Source organism: Rhinocladiella mackenziei (assembly GCF_000835555.1).
Source record: "Rhinocladiella mackenziei CBS 650.93 unplaced genomic scaffold supercont1.4, whole genome shotgun sequence".
In the NCBI taxonomy this organism is placed as follows: domain Eukaryota; kingdom Fungi; phylum Ascomycota; class Eurotiomycetes; order Chaetothyriales; family Herpotrichiellaceae; genus Rhinocladiella; species Rhinocladiella mackenziei.
Genome location: NW_013550601.1, coordinates 2,595,543 through 2,616,861, shown reverse-complemented (window position 1 = coordinate 2,616,861; position 21,319 = coordinate 2,595,543). Strand labels below are relative to the sequence as shown.

General features: G+C 50.5%; 6 protein-coding genes across 6 annotated transcripts; 5 read left to right on the top strand and 1 right to left on the bottom strand.

Moving 5' to 3' along the window:
* Positions 1–1,861: 1,861 nt before the first annotated feature.
* Positions 1,862–4,156, top strand: Z518_06074 (uncharacterized protein; the record flags this gene model as incomplete). The annotated part of the gene is made up of 3 exons (XM_013416884.1): positions 1,862–1,982; positions 2,071–2,627; positions 2,675–4,156. The coding sequence occupies 3 exons, from the start codon at positions 1,862–1,864 to the stop codon at positions 4,154–4,156; spliced, it is 2,160 nt and encodes a 719-aa protein (XP_013272338.1).
* An 837-nt stretch (positions 4,157–4,993) lies between these two features.
* Z518_06073 (uncharacterized protein) lies at positions 4,994–5,830 on the bottom strand (the record flags this gene model as incomplete). The annotated part of the gene is made up of 1 exon (XM_013416883.1): positions 4,994–5,830. One exon carries the CDS (start codon positions 5,828–5,830, stop codon positions 4,994–4,996), a length of 837 nt encoding a protein of 278 aa, XP_013272337.1.
* A 1,208-nt stretch (positions 5,831–7,038) lies between these two features.
* Positions 7,039–8,123, top strand: Z518_06072 (uncharacterized protein; the record flags this gene model as incomplete). The annotated part of the gene is made up of 3 exons (XM_013416882.1): positions 7,039–7,053; positions 7,169–7,244; positions 7,321–8,123. The coding sequence occupies 3 exons, from the start codon at positions 7,039–7,041 to the stop codon at positions 8,121–8,123; spliced, it is 894 nt and encodes a 297-aa protein (XP_013272336.1).
* A 3,019-nt stretch (positions 8,124–11,142) lies between these two features.
* On the top strand, positions 11,143–12,767 carry Z518_06071 (uncharacterized protein; the record flags this gene model as incomplete). Its single annotated transcript, XM_013416881.1, has 2 exons — positions 11,143–11,549; positions 11,603–12,767. 2 exons carry the CDS (start codon positions 11,143–11,145, stop codon positions 12,765–12,767), a joined length of 1,572 nt encoding a protein of 523 aa, XP_013272335.1.
* A 2,498-nt stretch (positions 12,768–15,265) lies between these two features.
* On the top strand, positions 15,266–18,097 carry Z518_06070 (uncharacterized protein; the record flags this gene model as incomplete). Its single annotated transcript, XM_013416880.1, has 1 exon — positions 15,266–18,097. The coding sequence occupies one exon, from the start codon at positions 15,266–15,268 to the stop codon at positions 18,095–18,097; it is 2,832 nt and encodes a 943-aa protein (XP_013272334.1).
* A 452-nt stretch (positions 18,098–18,549) lies between these two features.
* On the top strand, positions 18,550–21,132 carry Z518_06069 (uncharacterized protein; the record flags this gene model as incomplete). The annotated part of the gene is made up of 1 exon (XM_013416879.1): positions 18,550–21,132. One exon carries the CDS (start codon positions 18,550–18,552, stop codon positions 21,130–21,132), a length of 2,583 nt encoding a protein of 860 aa, XP_013272333.1.
* Positions 21,133–21,319: the final 187 nt, after the last annotated feature.

Sequence of the window (21,319 nt, the reverse complement as noted above, 5' to 3'; positions counted from 1 at the left end):
ATTCATATCCAGTACGTACGACGCAAATGCTGGCGATCCTCCAAGTGTAATAGAAGCCCTCCCCAGTAGCTAGTGCTTCTGATACAATAGTATATGCCCTTCTCTAAGATGCATCTCAGGCCACTCTTGTACATCAAACGGAGACTGGTATCCCCAGGTCGATCTGCGGTGCTTTGAACGACATGGGTCTTCTGCCGCAATCGACGCTGTAGATCTGCAGGAATGAGATCCGAGAAGAGAGCCGTATTGCAGCATATGAATGTCGATCAACTTCGAAAGTTCTCCCACTTATTGCCTGTAGTTACGGTATTGCTCCATCAGGAACTCTCTGGTTTGCGTAAAGAGGTCAGCCTTTAAGATATATCTTTGAATTTCTCGGTCTTACGGCATGTCTCACCATCATTCTGTTCATGATATTTTTGGGAGTATCCTTCAGTCGGATCATCGGAATGAGATCCTCCGGTGCCTTCTTTGATCGCATTGATGACATCGAGGAAAATCCAGTAAAAAAGCGAAACAATCCTTATATGACGTCTCAACTATCTCCGAGACTGGGCCCATGATTTGTCTGGCCGCAATTTTGCTCACTGGCTTCCAAAAGGGCCAGGATAGTGGTGTCTTTCTGTACATGTGTTTCCCTTCCTCCGGTACAGGGACAGGTCCAGCTTCATGACATCCTTGGCAAAATTGATCACTAACCTGATTCTTCAGACCGCACATAAGATACAGCTCCTAGAAGGTGAAAGCGTGGTCCCATTCGACGTCTTTCGGAATCCACGATACATCATTGATCTTGCCTTGATAACGATGATGTATTCTGTTATCAAGATCGGTAGGGCCAAGGAAACAGGGAAAAGGGAAAGACAAGGCATATAAATGCGGAAAGTCGGGTGTCCTTCAATGGTCTATTCGTGTAGACATCGACAGTCCTCCGGCATCTGAGGACAATGTCCACCTGATAAATACGCTATCTCACATTCCTCAATGGCGGTTTGACGGCGAACTTCGCGCAAGACGCCAGGCTTTGCCAGGTCTGATAATTCGAGGCACCTGTATCTGACCACTGCGGCTGATATCGCGATAATGGGTTTGTCAGGGAGGAGAAAACGGCTGCAACTGGAATGATGTCAAAGCATATCTCCTGAAGAATGATCTGCAAAATTGGAGGAATAGTCATTGGGTCGAATTTAAAGCATGTCCGGCCGTCGCTGATATGGTGACGGAGGACTTGCGCCCAGGATGGGATTGAAGAAGTTATAGAAGAAACGCAGATACAGCAGTGTCATCAACAACAAACCTCACGCCATGTGACACGTAGTTGGAAATAGTGATCGTATTGAAGCCTCACATAGACATCCGTTCACTGGAAGGCCCAGCCTGGTGGGCGCGTTGTTTCATGGGAGGAATGTTTCGCGGAGCTTCCATGTTGTCATCCTCAGTTACCGATAATATGAAGACTGATTAGTGTGAAGGAGCGGTAAACAAGCTGTAGAACAGTCACCAGGATCCAACATCACGACATCTGGAGTTGACAGCCATTAACACAGAGGGGAGAGGTTGAGGCTAGAGACTATTTCCGGCCAGCGGCAGCACACGTGATTTCTCTTGGCACTGCCTTGTCCGCCCCAAAACTCTTTTGGGGTGAGATACAAAGTCGCGCAGTTTCGCGACCAGGGTTCGACTTTTGATTCACATCCCGTAAACTTCCATTGCCACTGTTGTCGACAGCCTGATTCGGAATTCCTGGTGTTGAGCATAGCGGCGCCCAAGTACCTCAACATCCGAGCCACCCTGGGAGACTTGTAAATCCCTGAAGGTGAGGAGAGGTTGGGGTGATTCCTTCACTTGACCAACATTCGTGATGGACGACAATCAAGAACCGCCCGTGGAATTGAAGCAGGAGACTTCAGATGTCGCTGGACTGACTGCAAATGGTGCCGATGCCCCTGCTGCCACTGATACACCAACACAGGCGACTCAAGGTACGCGCCATTGTCACCTGCAAATCTTTCCGTTCTTAATCGCATCTTGAATATTTCTCTGAAAGTCTTTCTAACACGCCATCACCAGATGCTGACACTCCTGGCGACCCAAATGGTACCATGTCCGCCCACCCTCCAGATGCGCCGAAATCACCGCCCGTTCAGGACGAACCCGAGGCCGATCTAGAAGATGCTGAAATGGGCGGAGTTGATGACGGCGGCAAGGTCGAGGATGTTGACGACACTGAAAAAGAAAATGTCGAGGACACTCAAGACACACCTGCCGCAACAAACGCCGAAGATACCCAATCGCAGCAGGCAAAATCATCTCTGGAAGCTGCGGCCAACTCACACCTGGTTACTCAAACACATCAGATCATTCTTCCAAGCTACAGTACATGGTTTGACCTGCAGACGATTCATCCCTTGGAGAAGAAATCCTTGCCCGAATTCTTCAATAGTCGAAATCGAAGCAAGACACCGGCTGTTTACAAGGATTACCGAGACTTCATGATCAACACCTACCGTCTAAATCCTGTCGAATATCTCACTGTGACCGCATGTCGAAGAAATTTGGCTGGTGATGTTTGCGCCATCATGCGAGTACATGCTTTCTTGGAACAATGGGGTCTCATCAATTACCAAGTACGAAATTGCCCAGGTTCCAATTGTCGCAATGCTGACATTAGCAGGTCGATCCCCAAACTCGCCCGACGAACATTGGGCCTCCATTCACGGGACATTTCCGCGTGACCGCAGACACTCCACGAGGATTGCAGCCCTTCCAACCTGCACAGAACACCATCACCACTCCGGGAAAACCACATCCCTCCACGGATCGAGCCACATCAGCGACTCCTGCGTCCAAAACGGACCTGAACCTCGAACTCCGACGCAATGTGTATGATGAAAAGGGAAAGGAGATCAAAACGAGCGAAGAGCCAGAGAAACAAACGAATGGCGACGGAGCAACCGCAAATGGCACTGGTTCTGGAAGTTCTGCGACCAAAGCTATGGATATCGCCGCAAGAGAACCCATAAAGTCTTTCAACTGCTACTCCTGTGGCATTGACTGTACCCGCTGTCGATTCCATTACGCCAAATCGGACCCGGTGTCGAGCAGTGCACACTCGAACGAGATCAAGTACGATTTGTGTCCGAATTGTTACTTCCAGTCCAGAATGCCCAACAATCACCGTTCTTCGGATTTTGTCAAAATGGAGGAACCTGCGTATTCCCACATTCCAGATAAAGATGCGCCTTGGACGGATGCAGAACTTCTCTTGCTGCTAGAGGGTTTAGAAAACTTCGACGATAACTGGAACGAGATCGCAAAACATGTTGGGACAAGAACGAGAGAAGAATGTGTTATGAAGTTCTTGCTCCTTGACATCGGCGACCAATACATGGAGGATGGGCTTCTGAATGGCACATCGACGTTGAAGGCATTGACAGGACGAAGTCCTATTAGTCAAATGGATAACCCTGTCATGTCGGTGGTTAGCTTCCTTGCTCAACTCGCCGATCCTACCGTTGTTGCTACCGCGTCTGGACGTTCTATTGCAGCCATGCAAAAGGAGTTACGGGCGAAGCTTGAGAAAGGAATGGGAGGAGCTGAGCAGACTGAGCAAGCCAAACAAGAACCTGCTAAAGACAAAGAGAATGTCGAATCAGGGGACACGATGGAAGTGGATGACACCGCAGTCGGAAAGGCGTCAACTGAAGCCAACGATTCTGCTCCTGCGTTCAGTGATGTTGCCTCTACAGCTCTGGCAACAACCGCCGCTCGTTCAAGCGGTCTGGCTTCATTTGAAGAAAGAGAGGTGACACGAGTGGTTGGGGCCGCCGTCAACCTGACATTGCAGAAATTTGAGCTGAAGATGGCCCAATTCGCGGAAATGGAAGAGATTGTCCAAGCAGAACGAAGAGACCTGGAAAAGGGCCGACAACAGCTATTTTTGGATCGACTTTCGTTCAAGAAGAGAATGAAAGAAATGGAGAACGCTTTCCGGCAAGCAAGCCTGAAGGGCCCCGAAGAAGGCATGCGAATGATGCAAGAGGCAGTCACCACGAATTCAGGCCAGCGTTTTGGCTTTCAATCTGAAAACGGCGTTTCCGATGAAACTGTTGTTGTGACCTCGGATCTTGGAGATGGGAGGCAGGTTGAGCTATAGCGAAGCACGGCGTCCAGTCATGGTCGAGGGAGGTAATGGCGTTTCGACTCAAGATGGCCTTCTCAGATAAGGGCGAAGACTCCGCAAAAGGATGGGGGCACTTGGGCCAGAGTTACTTATTCAATGTTTTTACCACGACGCGTTTCCAAGGCTTCAAGCCTATGGACGATGCTTTGGACAGGATATGTAGCAACACAAGAAATAGCTGAAAGGAAATTTACTTCCTTCATGGCAGCGAATCTAACACGATTATGCTTGTCTCGATTTCATCTTCCATCTCTCAAGCTGCTTTTGAAATCACATGACTACCAAGCTTGCATTGTCAGCGAAAAATTGTTCCGAGCATGTCTTGTTCATCCGCCGTCGTGATTGTGCTCGACTTCGTATCCTCTATTGTTGCTTTGTTTAATCATTACACAATCAGCTCGCTGAACCTGACGGCTCCCAGCTCCTTTTGTAGCGGCTTCCCAATACACAGAATGTGAAGAGAACCACCACCAGCCCGAACTGGACCGTTTGCCGTGTAACGAGTCCAACATCGGTGTCAATGGTTCTGGACGAATGATGGAGGCGGAATTGGTAGTAAGGAACTAGCTGGATCCATCAATCACCAGAGAAGAAGTTCTCAAATTTGTGACTGCGATTGCATATGAATTGAACCGAATCCACGAATGTCCCTTCGCGGTCGCAACAATGACACTCCTGGCCATATATCGGAGTCAGCATCTGCCTTTCTTTATTATACGCTAATCGTACAGAGACCAGAGCACATGAACTGCCGTCCGACGTTTCCTCCCATATCGTACATTCCAAACCACGCAAAACGACATTTCGGCCTCATCCCTCAAATTTCCGAACATCTCTCTTCTGTTCACCCATCGCAAAGCGATTGACTTCAAAGATGGCTTTGGCCGTTGACGTATATCGAAGTCTCACTTGATCGACTTCTCGCCCGAACCCCTGAAGTCTACATCCTTCGAGACGATCGCTGGATTTGGGGTCCTTCATCCCGCCACACCGAGACCTGTAGTCGTCGTCGATTTGGCCAAGAATCTCCTTCAATTGCTGAATACATCCGCGGACTTCGTATACTACTTTCCAAGACTTGACCCAGAAGCTGGATACTGGGTGGATTTCCGACTTGTCCGCTAGCTTTTCAAGATTAACCAATTCGCATCGGAGTCTGATACACAGGGTGGCGATAGATCCCCAGGATTCCTGAGCCTCGACTGTGGCTGGGGTGTGGATCTGGTCCAGGAGGACACTGATTCTATCGTGATGTTCGCCCATGATCGTGCTGAGTTCCGTGAAATTCTTGCACAGGGACGATCGTCTGCTCTCACGACCCGTTTCCGGATTCTCTGGTTCTGGTCTGATAGGCGGTGGAAGGACGCTGGGCCAAGTACACCTTTTGTCGATTTGATCGTCACGGTGGCCGACTGAGCCATTGGGTTCGTTATGGGTTTGGTGGACTCCTGGCCACGAACTGTAACTTGACAAATACAGCTTCCTGAGTTCGATAGCCTCCCGGCTTGACTCTTCGTCGATTATGACCGCGGTATGCTCTTGTTCATCTGGCGATTCGGCTATTCGTGGGCGTTTTGATTTCCTGAAGAGAGCTCCCTGTTTTCTGGACTTGACAGTTTTGAAAATCGAGAAAAACGCCCGAGGCATTTTGACGGTGATCTGCGAAGGATGTTACTACTAAGATCGTTTTGTTGTGCCAATACTCGCAGCAAGACAAACGATATGTTTGGATGGCTCCTTTGATCAGTTGCTTGAGCTTGAAAAGCATCTTGGTTCCATCAGAGCGGCAAAGGTCAACTTATGGTTGCCCAAGATGAGGACCTCATTCTCTCTGAGACCCACACGTTTGCCTGTGCTGAACCCATGGTTCTGGTCGGGAACCGCAAACAATTCTTCTCTTCCCGTGACACCGTGAAGAGAGACAGTCTTCGCGAAATGGCCGAGCGGTCATGTTTCATTATCTCCAGTGTGGACTACACATATTGAAGAAAGAATTGTGGTTGCTCTTTTCTCTTGGGTAAGTAAGGTGCAATCTACCCAACACCAGTGTTGAAATTCCTGCAGTGCATATGCGATCTCAAACAGATCTCCAAGCTATACCGCCATACCTTGCTGCCGACAAACGCGCTGAGGCTCTTCAAAGCCGTCATCGCACGGGGCAGAGATATGGCTCGCTTTGGGGTGAACTGTGCCGGTGGATCGCTGGGTTGCTGCCTAACGCGAAACTTCGATCCGTTCCGTTCCTTTGGGACCGGAGATGAAAAATATACCTCTCTCGGTGTGAGTGGGTCGCTGCGTGCGTCATGCGGCTCAAAGGACAACCAGGGAAATGTGTATGAGGACCTATGATCTCTGGAGGAGCTCGGATCTTCATGGAATTGTGTCTGAAGTCTAGCATGTGAGCCTGGCGAGGCCCATTCTCCCCCAGGTATCTGAGTTTGAACCATCTAGCCGGCCAGTGTAACCCGTCAAAGACCGCTTGTACTATTGTTATCCCTAGCTGAAAATTACAATCACTGGACCACTCGACCCTTTTGAACATGCATGACGCCCTCTGCCTTTGTTGTACAGTTATGTAGTCTTGGGCCGTAATGGAAGACAAGGCTGTAAAAGCAGCATGAAAAATGATTCCTGTGTCGGCCGTCAGCTCTTGCTACTTTCATTTCCATCTCTCCGACCTCGGTTCCGAATTTTCCCCCTTGGCTCGCCTCTCTTTGCCCCCTCAACGCCTTCTATACAATTAAATCACTACTTGTTTCCGTTCGTTCAGTTGTTGGGTTGCCAGATATAGACGATAGACCTCAGACAGTTCTGCTTCTTTCCCCCTCAGTGCCGGAGTTCAGGCTTTTGTCGCTATGGTTTCTAACGATGTATGTTGCCTCGGCGTTTTGCCGGCCAGTTGAATTCACTCTTCCTTTCATTTTTTGGGAGAAGCTGGTACATTAGGCGAAGGGCTAACGGTTGAATTTGCTGTTGGAACAATAGGGTTCTCACAAATCCCCGCTCGTTTCATTGATCGCAGGAGGAACAGCAGGCGGTGTGGAGGCCGCAATCACTTATCGTAAGTATCGGATGCATAAAATCCCAGTTCCGCCTGAGCTCGGTACTGAAACCAGGGTCCTAACAATACTTTGCAGCGTTTGAATTCGCCAAAACTCGCGTCCAGCTGCATGAAGACACGCCCACGCGCAACCCGTTCCGCGTGATCAAGAACGTTATTGAAGTGGAAGGTCCGCGCTCCTTGTATAAGGGATGCGAGACTCTCGTAGCCGGAACTGTCCTTAAGGACGCGATCCGATTCATCTCCTTCGACAGTATCAAGATGGCATTCAAGGACCCCGAAACCGGCACTTTGTCCCCAGCCAGGAATCTGCTCGCTGGCATCACGGCAGGCGTTGTCGCAAGTACATTCGCAGTAACGCCGACAGAGCGTATTAAGACGGCCCTGATTGACGACGCCAGACACGAAAAGCGCTTCCGCAACCCGTTACATGCGACCGCGACATTAGTGCGCGAACACGGACTCGTTCGTGCATTGTATCGCGGGTACGTGACGACGACGCTCAAACAGGCGTCCACCACGGCCGTCAGGCTCGGCACGTATAATATTCTGAAAGACTTTGAGCGGTTGCAGAACATTCCGCAGACGACAGCGACGACGTTTGCGAACGGCGCGGTCGCCGGGACCGTGGTCGTGCTTGGCACGCAGCCATTCGATACGCTGAAGACACGTGCGCAGAGCGTTAAGGGGGCTGGTGTCGTGGAGGCGCTCAAAAGTGTCGTGGCGGATTATGGCGTCCGAGGGCTTTGGAGAGGGAGTACGATGAGGCTGGGCCGGACGGTGCTGGCGGGTGGGATTTTATTTACGACGTATGAGTGGGTAGCAGCGTTGATACAGCCGGTGTTGGAAAAGAGGTTGGTTATTGCGAAGTCGGAGTGACTTTTTCTTTTTCTTTTTCTTGGTTGTTGGAACTGAAGACGAGTGGATGGGCAGGATGAACCAGAATTGGAACGAACATCTGAGTTGAATTTGATAAGCCCGAGTGAGAGGAAGGAGCAAGTGAATCCTTGCCCCGCATGTTCGCATTTCGAGGATTGGTTCGCTTTTACTCGACAAGTAACCAGGCCATCCCGAGGTCGACACTCTCGATGTCACATCTCAACCGGAGTAATGTCGACGCCCTTCTCACCTTCCCTTCTCTGGACACGTCTGATTCAACGAGAACCTAAAGCAAGCATGAACATCAAGCACTACGCGAACACGGTGGACCTTGATCATCCATACCTTATTCTGATCTCTACCCCTCGGGCGCTGCATCAAAAGGTTGTATTACACATAGCAGACGCAGCAGGACCGCCAACGAAACCCTAACATCGAAACGGCTGGATCCCCCTCAAGCACCATAGATACGAATATGGCTATCGACCAGCCAGAATCAGGTGGCGCAGTGTCGGGTAATGGACGAGAACGGTACCATATCGTACCACATTGGGAGTCATAGAGATGCTAGAAAGGAGGAAATGAGAAGACAAATATCAAATTGAGGGAGTATTGTACATGAGTCGGATCTTGGGACGATACAGATAGAGATAGTCTCAGTCAAGTCCAAGGCACAATACCAAGGACAGGATAAAGGAAGAGCCAGATGTTCGGACCATGTTTTTGGCCGTAGCCAATATATCATAAAAGGCGTGATAAGAACTAATAACACAATCAGGAGTTTGATCAGGTCTATTTGCTGTCCTGATCTTAATCCCAATACCAATTCAGCATTGCAGCGTAATGATACCATCCTGCCCGTCCTTGTTAGCAATACCCAACGCCAGAATCAAAAATGTCAATCCAACCAATCCAATAATTCCAAGACTTTTGCTTTTCTCGTGTGTGTGTGTGTGTTTTCTATTTTCTGCAGCTTTGGGTACGTTCCAACCCTTCCGACTCCTCTTCCAGTTCGTTGTGGCGCCAGGGGCAGGACCTGTGTCGACGGTGGGGATGGGGTTCTTGTCAATGTTCTGAAAGTGATGATGGTGATCGGGACCTTGCCAGGAGACCTAGGAGTCCAGTTGTTGGTTGCTCATCGTCCATGCATGACAATGCATCCAACTTCTCAGCTACTGTAAAGTCCATTTTTGCTCAAGCATTTGGGTTCGGCCCTCAGCTTCTGTGATATCTTCTTTCCATTTTCCCGGTGCCTGAAGGCAGCTTTGCATAGCTTTCTGGAGCCCCTGATTTGAATGCGCTCGACCCAGTTTGGAAAGTAACTGTATAGCCCTTCTTTGAGCTCATTTCGGAATTTCAAGACCTCCTCGATCTGCCCTGCAGTTGCTTTCTGTACTTGTCGCACGCCCCAGCGTTCCGGTATTTTGAAGGCCGTTGAGAGCGGCGTTGGAGGCCTTTTTGGCAGACAGAAGAGGACTGATGACCTGGCGGAAGGTCCCTTCCGCGAAGGTGACGTGGAGAGGATGAGAGAAAGCGACGACAACGAGAAGCTTGTCCTCCTGTGGGAGGCCTTCTGACAACCTCAATCCTTGGCCGTTTCGTTGGCATTACTCGAGAGTTGTGGTTTAGGAGACCTCATTACTGTTATGATTGTTGTATCAGTTGGTCAACAAGCGAGCAAGACGAATAAGGCCAGATCTTGATGACGAAGAAGGAAAACATTGAGCAGAAGGAAAATGTCACATATTTAAAGGGCTCTGTTCCTCTGAGGTATTTTCTTGAAGACCTAGCTACCCTTGATATCAATCCGTGATACTGCCATTCAGTGGATCTTTCTAACATAAACCGATGGTTTAGAAAGGGAAATTTGATGGACCTGGCTCTGGGTATGTGGCAAAGTTGACTTTGAAGCTTCGCCGATCCACATGATTTTGACCAACAGAGAATATTCAGGCCGTAAAATAGTAATCTCAGGAGTCTGGTGTACCCACAATCTCAGATGACCGAATTCAGATGCGGTCTCAGTCTTAGTCTATTGAACGACCTGTTGACCAAACCGACCCCTCTGACAAACAGTAACATCCCAATCCATATTTCAAGCATCTACAGGCCATTGTATCAGTCGGGAGAAGATGATATGTATCGGATTTAAGCAAGTGCGGGTAAAATTGATGGCGGCAACGGGCGGCGGGCATTTGTTTGTTGGCTTCTCGTTGGGTCAAGCTTCCAACCCCGGCAGGTTCTGTTGCGCCCAGCAATATAGCGGGATGGCTTGCAAGATGCTTGGGAGGCTTGCTGGCCCCTCAAGCTCCCCAAGCAATGGCAATATGGAGACGTGATAGGCTGGAGGGAGCATTGGAAGCCCGGACAGTCCGCCAGCAACGCAATTGCCAAGCATGCGCATCAGAAGACCAACAACCAATACCGCCTCTCAAGAGCAATTCAAGACAACCAAATCATCATCTATGTAACATTAGCATCTTCATCGTCTCGACGTTTTCCATCATCTCCTCAACTTCCAGCCTATCTTCGTTGTGGCTTCTAGAAGCCATGGAATGATCACCTTCTCACGCCGCAGCGTTCGATCCTCCCAAAGTCTATGCGTGCCCTTGCATCCGGTTAATTGCCGCAATGCTACTCTCCATCATCTCTGATAAACGCGGCCAATGCCACTATGCATGGGCGGCCCCGTTCAGCCTCATCTTATTTGCTCCTCCATAACAGATCCCCGCAGCTTCATGCCAGTTGGGCTCGCTTTTCCCCAACCGCATGGGCACAATCGTCTGCCGAGCGCACACCACTTGCCCCTCTATCCTCACTGACAACGGTTCGAGGTGCCGATCGATTGTCGTTCCCCACGAGGACGGGCCTTTCCAACCCTCATGACCGCCAACCCAGAAAATGTCGAAATTGGAGGGATAAAAAGGTTGATAGAATCCCTCCCAGAACGACTTCTGTTTCTTCCCCCGACCTCGAATCAATCATTAGACAAGCCATTGGCGTCTCTGATCCTGTCATCATGGCCCACGTCGACATTCATCCCAGTGCCAACCCACCTTATGAGAAAGACATGAGACATGATCCTATCTACGATGACGAGGAGTTGACCAACAAACATATGTCTGTTGCAAAGTATGCGGCAACGAGATTCACGACTCTCAAGCCATCGATGGACAAGGCACCCAATCCATTCAAGTTGTTGGCTCTGCTGAATACTCAGCAATGGCTATTCTTTTTGGTGGCCTTTATTGCTTGGTCCTGGGATGCCTTTGACTTCTTCACCGTGTCTCTGACCGTCTCTGATCTGGCGGAGGACTTTGGCAAATCCAACACCGACATTACCTGGGGTATCACCTTGGTGCTCATGTTCCGTTCCGTCGGCTCAGCCATCTTTGGCATTGCCGCAGATCGATATGGACGGAAATGGTTGGTTCAACGGGAATCTACTGTTCATGGATCTTGACTTACTCTCAATGCAGGCCGTTCGTTGTCAACAACATTCTCTTCATTGTCCTCGAACTCGGCACGGGTTTTTGCCAGACTTATGGCCAATTCTTAGCCGTCCGCTCCCTCTTTGGTATTGCTATGGGCGGTCTTTACGGCAACGCAGCTGCTACCGCCTTGGAAGATTGCCCAGACGCCGCCCGTGGTATTATTTCTGGCATGCTTCAACAAGGCTATGCCTTTGGCTACCTTCTTGCAACCGCATTCGCACGAGCTCTTGTGAATACGACTTCGCACGGCTGGAGACCACTTTTCTGGTTTGGCGCTTGCCCTCCTGTTTTGATCATCCTCTTCCGTCTCTGTCTTCCCGAGACAAATACCTTCCGTGCTCGCCAGGCTGTTCGTGAACAGCAAGGAAATTTGGCCGGGACCTTCATCTCTGAAGGGCGCGTTGCTCTCAAGCGACACTGGATGTTGTTGATCTACATGGTCCTCCTCATGGCCGGATTCAATTTCATGTCCCATGGCTCTCAGGACTTGTATCCCACCATGTTGACCAACCAATTCAAATTTTCCGCCGACGCCGTCACCGTCACCCAGGTCGTTGCCAACTTGGGTGCATTGACCGGTGGTACCACCATCGGATACTGTTCGCAGATTTTCGGTCGAAGATTCAGCATCATTGTCATTTGCGTCGTCGGCGGTGCCCTCCTATATCCTTACACGTTCACCAGCTCGAAATCCGTGATCGCAGCAGCGTTCTTCGAACAATTCTGTGTCCAGGGTGCTTGGGGTGTGATCCCCATCCACCTGATGGAACTGTCTCCCGGCTCTCTCCGAACCTTCGTGGTCGGTACATCGTACCAGTTGGGCAATTTGGCTTCTTCGGCATCCTCCACTATCGAATCCACCATCGGTGAGCGATTTCCACTTCCCCCGATCGAAAAGGAAGGCAAGACCATCAAGAGATACAACTATGGAAAGGTCATTTGTATTTTCATGGGTGCAGTGTACGCGTACGTTATCCTCTTGGCCTTTGTTGGACCGGAGAAGAGAGGTCGCAACCTCAGTGTCGAATACGATGCCGACATGGCCGAGGTCACGCATCGGGATCTGAGACACCAGCGTGATGAGGATATCTCACATGGTTCTCCGAATGAAGATGAGAAAGTAGTGAAGAGAGAGGAGGAGCGAGTTTGAACTCCTTTCTATAGTCGGACTATGAAGTCGGAGATCAAGCTTTAATGGGAGATCCCTCTCTAGCAAGGGGCTCGTGATGTATGTGGGCACCAAGCGTGAAACGAAATTATGATCGGTATCCGAGAGTTGAAATGAGACGTGATCAATGTGTGGCAGATAAATATTGATCACTATATGATACCATATTGGCCCAACTGCGCTACTTTACCATGCCTTGCCCTGCTCTGGCGGTCTTTTCACTTGAGACTTTTTAATGTTCTCAGCAAGCTAAACCTCGAATATGATCACGAACGGATCCAGTTCGGGGCCCTTTTGCCGTCGCTGAGTGTGATCTTGTGCGTATGTCGAGCTGTGTCGGATGCCAAAGGTACGCTGAGGATTCTCAATGAAGAGATGAATTCAGCTGCTCTCTTCCAATCTCGAGTCCGGAGCAGTGGAGTCTCGGCACCATCAGGAAAATACTCACGGCTCTGTTGCCAAAAGGAGGTCACAAACATCCATATAGCTTGATCAATCGTTTGCTGAAAGTCAATGGCCTAGTTATCATGTCGGATTCAATTTGCTAGTTGCGGTTGAACCATGGTTGGCACGCTATATTTGGAAGAAGTTGGTAGATTGCTCGATTAAGGGCTATTTTTTGGACAATCTGGCCTTTTGTTGTGAGGGTGTTTGTGCGGTGGTCATATATCGAGCTCTAGAACACTAGATTGTGCCAATGTGAAGACAGATACAGCACTACATTTGGAGTCTGGGGACGGTAGATGCAGCATTGTCAGCAATCCGTTATCCCTGCAGTGCTGGGAATGGCTGATTTGATTACTGACAGCAGCCCAGCCAAGCATTCCCTTGGGGCTTCTAAATTTATTCAGATTTAGCCTTGACTATGCCTTATCATGGACTCGTTTCATCTGCCAGTTCTGCACATATTAGTACCTTGATAAAAAAGGGTCTGAGCTTTGACGCTTCTGTACGATACGTGTTCGGATTATCCAGATAAGTAGCGAAATGAGTTCAAGAGCGATGTGCTTGCCCTTATCTGCGGAGTTCCTGAATGTCCGTGATACTTTGACAGTGCCTGATTATCATTTCCACATGTATAGCATCGTCCTATCTCTTTATCTGCATTTGCACCGTGGATGATACTCTTTTGGGTCCAGCCAGGACGGTGGCTGGCATAGTGGACAAGGTTCTTGATAACCTGCCGGAAGGAATTTGGAAGTGCTTGTTGGCCTCTGCAGATAGCCGGACAGCTTTGCAGCGGCCTTTATCTGAGGCCGGTCGGCGGGTCGCAAAGAGATTTGCTTGCTTCTTCGAACCACAAGCTATGCAGTTATCCTCCAAACAGTAACACACGTCCAATGTCGATGTCCTGCAGATCATGGCCATTGGCTTTGGTTGATCTTGATGGCAGATCAGTGGCTTGAGATACGGGCCGCTGTTACGGAGGTCCTTTAGCATATCATTGGAATTGGGGCCCGGGAGAAGTGGAGCAGGCACTCAGAAACAAACAGCATGGCAGAACAAGGATCGAGAAAGAAGGGCAGATTCACGATGATTGGTGTGCCTGACGAGAAGACCTCGGGTCTCCAATCCTGAATTTTAAATACAGAAACTCGGCACAAGACAACAGCTTCTTTGTCGCATGTTTCTTCCGTAGGCATCTCATTTCCCCCGTGCAAGAGATTCTATTGAGGGGTCAAAGGAAGCGATCTAGGACAAAGGAGTCAGCTATGTCTGCCTTCACCACTGCATTGTATTCGGAGAATGTTTTCAGCTTGGAAATAGAGGGCCCCGATAGGGACCAACAGGGTCCAGCCAGGTTCATCTGATCCAAGGTTATCGAGGCCCCTCATTGGAACAAACCAAGCGAGCCGTTGAAAGTGGAGTCAACAAAGGAGGCCAGAAAAAAACCTGGAGGCTTGAAAAAAAGTGTTGATGGCGGTGTTCAAGTAGGTGTTCAAGTTGAACGGCAGATGTGCAGCTAAAAGTGGGATGTGAGAAACCCACTTTTTACTTAGTTCAATCCCTTAGAGCCTTTAGTGGTAAGCCTGGTCCGCCCACCGCCAGCAACCCAAAGCCCCAAACAACTTACCAGGCTCCCTTATCCAGAGCGCCTTTTCGCCCTTGCCCATCGCTATCGCGCGACGCAATTGTTGTCGCCATTTCCATCGGACTTCAGATAAACTTTCAACGATTAAATTAATCACTGCATCCGCCCAACGGTCAACTATCTCCATGTTCCATACCGCAACTCTCTTTGCCAAACGGAGTCCTCTTCTGACCATCTCCTGCTCCTATACCGAACCTCTGCGCTCACTCCCGGCCATTGACATCCGCGACCGTTATTCGACATCCTCCCGCATGAAAATTGCACAATAAGATCCCAGGAACCAGCCATGACTTGCAGGGTTCCCTCGTCCTCCTACGTGTAGTGTTACCGTTCGACAGGCTGACTGCATCTGGCCATCTTGCTCGACCTCTGTTGTTGTCAGCTTTAGATGGCCTATGCTTCCGTCGCCCAGGCCGACCATGAGGCTGTTTATCACGACTCTCGTGACCTGGCCTCGCATTCGCCCAGTTTTCCCGAAATATCCAGTCCTCCTCTGTCACTCGGTTTCGATCAATTCTCGGGCGATGATGACCCTTCCACGGGCCGGCCAGTTGTGCCGGCATCTGTAGATGTTGGGTCTCTGCTGAAGTCCCTGAGTTCGTCACAGTCATACGAAATGGTGGAGGGCAACGATTATGAAGAACCGATGCCCTCTTCTCAGGGAGTGTCGTCAAAAATGAAAACCTCTCCTTCCCCGCCAGATGATACCATAACACTCCCGTCGGAAGAACCTCCAATGAGAACTGCGTCCATCAGTCGTCACCTTCCTCTCAATCACCCGACCCCAGATTTACAATCGTTGCAAGGGGCATTTGTTAAGAATGTGGAACGATTGGAGGAGAGCGCCGAGCGCTTGAGCATGACTTCGAGCCTGGAAGATGAGTTGAATAAGACGAGACGAGGTCAGAAGCGACTCGAACGCCAGTCCTCTGCCCCGGCGACATTGGATAATGTCCTTCACCCAGCCCTACAAAGACAATACTCTGCAGGTTCGTGGTCGAACTCCATTATAGGTCTAAATCAAACGGCCCGATCGGGAGGATATTCTCCCTCGGGGTATATTACTTCTCCCGCAGGCTCCATACGCTCTGGGCCGTTCTGCCACCAACAGCATCTAGAACGTCACTCCTCGAAAGGCAGTCGTCGCGACCATCCATTACCAGAACCCCCTCTGGAAGGTCGACCCTTGGACTTCAACTCCAATCGTGCACCTGCCAATATCCTCCCTGAGCAAGAAGGGCTCCTCGCATCGCCCGTCGCCTCCAATGGCCCTATTCAAGAGGACAGACCACCGACTTCTGCTTCCAATGATACATATCGTCAGGCGCAATCGGCGTTCAATGACTTTGATGGGGTACATTACCACTCGGGCGTATTCCATGAAAGAACTGCTTCTATATCGCGACGGATATCGCTTCAGCATCCCCCGCTAGCAAAGGACGCTAAAGCGTATAGAGAAGCCCAGCCCGGCGAGAAGATGATATATTATCCTGCTCCTGTTCCCGCCATGCTCAATCTACCTCAGCGGTTGTCTAAAGTGGACATTGCCGAACGAGAAAAGCGTCGACTCCAGGCTCTCAGTGGAATCCCTGAAGACATGCGCAAATCTGCTGGTTGGCTCGCAGACCAAGACAATAACAAATTGCAAGGCCAGAGATCAACGTTGAATCTTCCCCCTCAATTGCGCGCAAGCGCATTCTTTGAACACCCCAGTGTTACCCAAGACTTGCAGCTGAAGAATGGTTCTGCCGTCCAAACCTTGGATAGTATCCTGGACGCGGCGGCCCACGCTCCTGTTTCCGCGTTCACAGACCATCCAATCGCCGGCCAGCTGGGAAAGGAAGTTTATGGACCCCATGCATCTCCACGGAAGAGTACGCAATTGCCTGACGAAAAGGCCAAGAAACGTCGGAGTTCGCTGAGTACGATGTTTAAGACGAGACGGTCTAGCACTGGACTATCCGGATCGAGAGTGGGCCGAACCAAGTCCAAGGATTCTAAAGATATGCTCGACGGCGATGGGGACGCCACAGGGGACGAACTTGACCGCGCTGCAGCGCAATCAATAGCACCGGATGCGGACGAGATTTCCGACCAAGAAGAAGACGAAGGGGCCGCTCGTCCAAGCTTCTCTACGGCACCGACCACCTTGCTTGCTGAATTGCAAATGCGCAAAGAGCAACAGAAACAACGCAATCGTACGGCTGCGGACGCTTTTCCGAATGGCATGCACTCCACGCTTCTCGAGCTCGACGCGGTCGCTCAACTCCAGCAGAAAGCTCGAAAGACCAAGCATGTCACCCTGGCCTGGGAAGACCATGACGACGCTGACAGACAAAATTTCGATGATGAGGATATACCTCTTGGGGTACTTTTTGCGGAGAAGGATAGGGCCAATCTTCCCAGTGCTCATCGGCCCATTGGACTTATAGAAAGGCGAGAAATGGAAGAGAACGAGCCGCTCAGTCACCGTCGTGCAAGGTTGCGCGGCGAGCCACTACAACCAATGAAGTCCGAGACTCAGAGTGAGGTCAATGAAACAAGCCGTGCTCCTGTCATCGAAGACGTGCCTGGCCTCGAACCAGGGGTCCTCCCTGAACGAGAAGATGAGACATTAGCACAGCGTGCCGCAAGGATGAAGCTGGGGAAGGGGAAGGGCAGCGGAGGTCAATTCGCAGAAGAGGTGGCGAGTGAACTAGGTCTCAATGTTGGGAACAATGCTCCACTGCCTTCCAAGACCCCCGACGACGAGGAGACTTTGGCGCAAAGACGAAAACGATTAAAAGAAGAAGCCTTGAGAAATGGCAGGCAGGTCAGCGGAGGTAGCGCCAATGACACCGGTGCCAGGGCCCCAACTGGATCTCTGCATAGTCTGGCTGATATCTTGCAAGCCCATCCTGTGGGCCATCAGTCGAGACCGGCACATCCTTCCAGTCGGACCGCGAACCGGGGATATACACAACAAAACGGCGGCTTTATCAATGGATCTTATGGGAATCTTGCTCAGAACAATGTGTCACCATATATGAATGGAACGTTGGGGGTTTCGACGCCTGCACTTTATGGCGCTCCTCTTCCCATGCATATGCAACAGCAAATGGGTGCACACTCGTACGGGTATGGCAATCAACCATATACACAGGATCCAATGATGGGGCCTCCTCTTGATCCGAAGCAGAGAGCGCAGATTGATCGTTGGCGTCAAGGTGTTGTGCAGTGATGATTTTAGAATTTTGGTATTGGTCTTGTGATCCTCGCGGTTAGATAGGAACGGGGACTTTTGGTGTCACGTTGACTGCAATGGATGATGAGGTTCTACCACTGTATGATTAGGATCAGTAGAAGAACAACACGAACATGTCACGGATGCGGCTCGAAGCATCGGTAATAATATCAGTATTGCGGCGTACCCTGTTCAGATACAAGTTCTAATTATGGGTGGCGAAGAGGGAGGTTGAAGCCAAGCATTATCCATGTCCGCAATTGTTGCCGTGGTAGCGGCCCTTTTGTTTACGGTTGCGTGGTCAGCCGCGGTTGAGGCTGGAGAAATTCCACATCCAGACGTGATCTTGGATTGATCTGCCGCCTGTGCGTTGTATCTTACCTGTTTTTGTACCAATGATGATGGGATCTGATTAGGCACCCTGCCCAAATATATTGTCTTCCTCCGCCATGGGCCCAACAGTCCATCAAGTTGCTCGAATTTTCGAGGATCCCGAGCCTCAACAGAGAGGGCGAAAATCCCACCATAACCGCGTACCGTCGGTGGGAGATGTTTTGAGAGGACGCCGAAAAGAGAGCCAGAGCCCTACCAAGTCGTCCAAGCCATCCAGCCACGACGGTGTTTATTCTGCCAGTCCTCTCGGAGAACGACACATCAACAGCCCACCTCCGCCAAAACGGATCACAATCAAATCGGACGATGAACCTCGACCTACTCTTCCACCTGCTCACAAAAAGGCTGGAAGCTCTGTCTCATTGAAAGGATTTATGCTGGGTAAAGAAAAGAACCCGGATTCGGGAAGTGTTTCGTCGATTGAAGAACGAGTGACCGAGAAAAAGCCCAAGAAGGTCAAGTCGGCCACCAATCTGACTGGCTTATTGAAACGAAAATCCAAGAAGGATCTGAGGGAAGAGATACACAACTCTGAGACCGCCTCGCCGTCGAAATCAACACCGTCTGAAAACCATACTCCTATCTGGGCACAGTTCGCGACCCAGCCGGTTGAAGGTACAGACGGCACGATGTTGTACCCAATGTCGAAACGAAGGACGATCGAGGAAGAGATAAAACTGTACTCACCAAAGGATTATTCAGAGTTTCGGCCGTCAGAACAGAGAAATTTTTATGGATGTGGTCCTTCCACTCCATCGATGTGGGACTACAAGCCGCCGCAGAGGCCATACCTGGAGCACAAGTCTAGTAGAAGCTCCATATTCACGGAGAACATGGACGATGAGCCTAAGACGGAGGCGAATCGGCCAAAGAGCAAGGACCAAAGCGCAAGTCGTCCAAGCTCATCGGGCACGCCTGGTGTATGCCTGGCATTAGAGACGCGATCCCCGGATTCTCCTCAATCAGACATTCGGGCTAAGAGAGGGTCGAGGGTTTTCGAAGCCATCCAGAACCTGAACATGAAAGCCCGACGTGAAGCTCGATCAGTGCCCGAAACTCCGACTTCGCCAGAAGCTCCATGGAGCCCTCAAGAACTTGACTCGGCATTCGAAAAGGTGTTAGATACATTGAACATTCCATTGAACATGCGAAGCAATATGCGAAATCTCAAACCAGATGTGAAAGCCGGTTTGATGAAGGGGGAACGCATCGGCAGTAGTTCCACAGCCAAATCCGGTCAGTCCGCCGCAGGTGATGCGTCGGAGGTAAGATCATCCGCAAGAAGTCCTCAGAAGAAAGAGAACGAAAGACCCCGGAGCGAGGGGGAGGATCGCAAAGAGGGCAAGCGATCGAGATCCCGGTCTCGACCCCGGAGTCGAATCTTGACCTTGACCAAACGCGAGGAAGGCTCACCTTCCAAGTCAGAGAGGCCTGAATCGTCATCCAGGTCACGCAGCAAATCCCGAAATAAATCGGCCGACCTCAGCAATTCGCGACCCACATCGTCGAGGGCCATGGCTTCGACAGTCTCTCTTGCGTCACCCAATCCGGCCGATAGTGCAACCACCCCTGGTGATTTCATCCATTATCTTCGAGAAGTCCAGAAGCCTGAATTGGTCGAGGTCAGCAAGCTCCACAAATTGCGGATCCTCTTGCGGAATGAGTCGATCAGTTGGACCGATCACTTCGTCACCAAGGGCGGGATGGATGACCTTCTCCAATTGTACTACCGCATCACGAAGATCGAGTGGCGGGAAGAGCATGAAGACAATCTCCTCCATGAAACGTTGCTCTGCTTGAAAGGTCTGTGTACGACATCGCTTGCCCTCCAGCGGCTGCGCCAGGTGGAAAAGGAATTTTTCTCTGCTTTGTTGGGTATGTTGTTTGACCCTGAGAGAAAGGGCCCTTCCGAATTCAACACCAGAGGAGTCATAATTTCGCTCCTCTTTGCACATCTGTCCGCGGTCGTGGGCGGCGATCAGAAGGAAGTTCAGGAACGCGCACAGAACATTCTTGGATTTCTCAAAGATCCCGCTCCAGAAGATGGCAAGCAGCCTTTGGATTTTGTCTCCCAGATGCATATCCCTCGGCCTTATCGGGTCTGGTGCAAGGAGGTCGTTAATGTCACCAAAGAAGTGTTCTGGATCTTTCTCCATCATCTGAACGTTATTCCCATCATCGAGGTCGACGAGACCCCGGGGTTTGCTCGAGCCCATTTTCCGGTCCCACGACCACCTCACCCTGCAGCTCCGTACGTCGGCGGGGTCGAGTGGGAGGCAACCCAATATCTTGCAACTCATCTGGACTTGTTGAACGGGCTGATTGCTTTGCTGCCCACGACAGAGGAACGCAATGAATTGAGGGAAGACCTGAAGCAGTCGGGATTTGAGAAAGTCATGGGTGGCAGCCTGCGGACATGCAAAGAGAAATTCTATGGAGGTGTGCACGAGGGATTGAAGTGTTGGGTCTCGGCAGCGAAAGCAGATGGCTGGCCAGTGGAGGATGTGAGAGCTGGTCCGCCCCGTGAGGCTCGTAGCCCAAAGAAGAGTCCGGTAAAGAAGAAGTCGGACGATGCTCCTCAACTTGCATTGGATATCGGCCAGGAACAGCTGCCTCAAGTTGACAGGGACTGGATTTAAAAGCCATCATGATGACTCTGCCGAACGGTCGACGGAGGAAGTCATGACTTGACCTATCCTTCGGTTTCTTTTGTTCTTGGGGATGATGACTTTTTGAGAATGCCGTATTACGATTACTAGCTTTCAGTTTTAGGAGCATAGGACTAGCCATTGGCACGAGGGATTGCGAGAAATGAAACCACCTGCT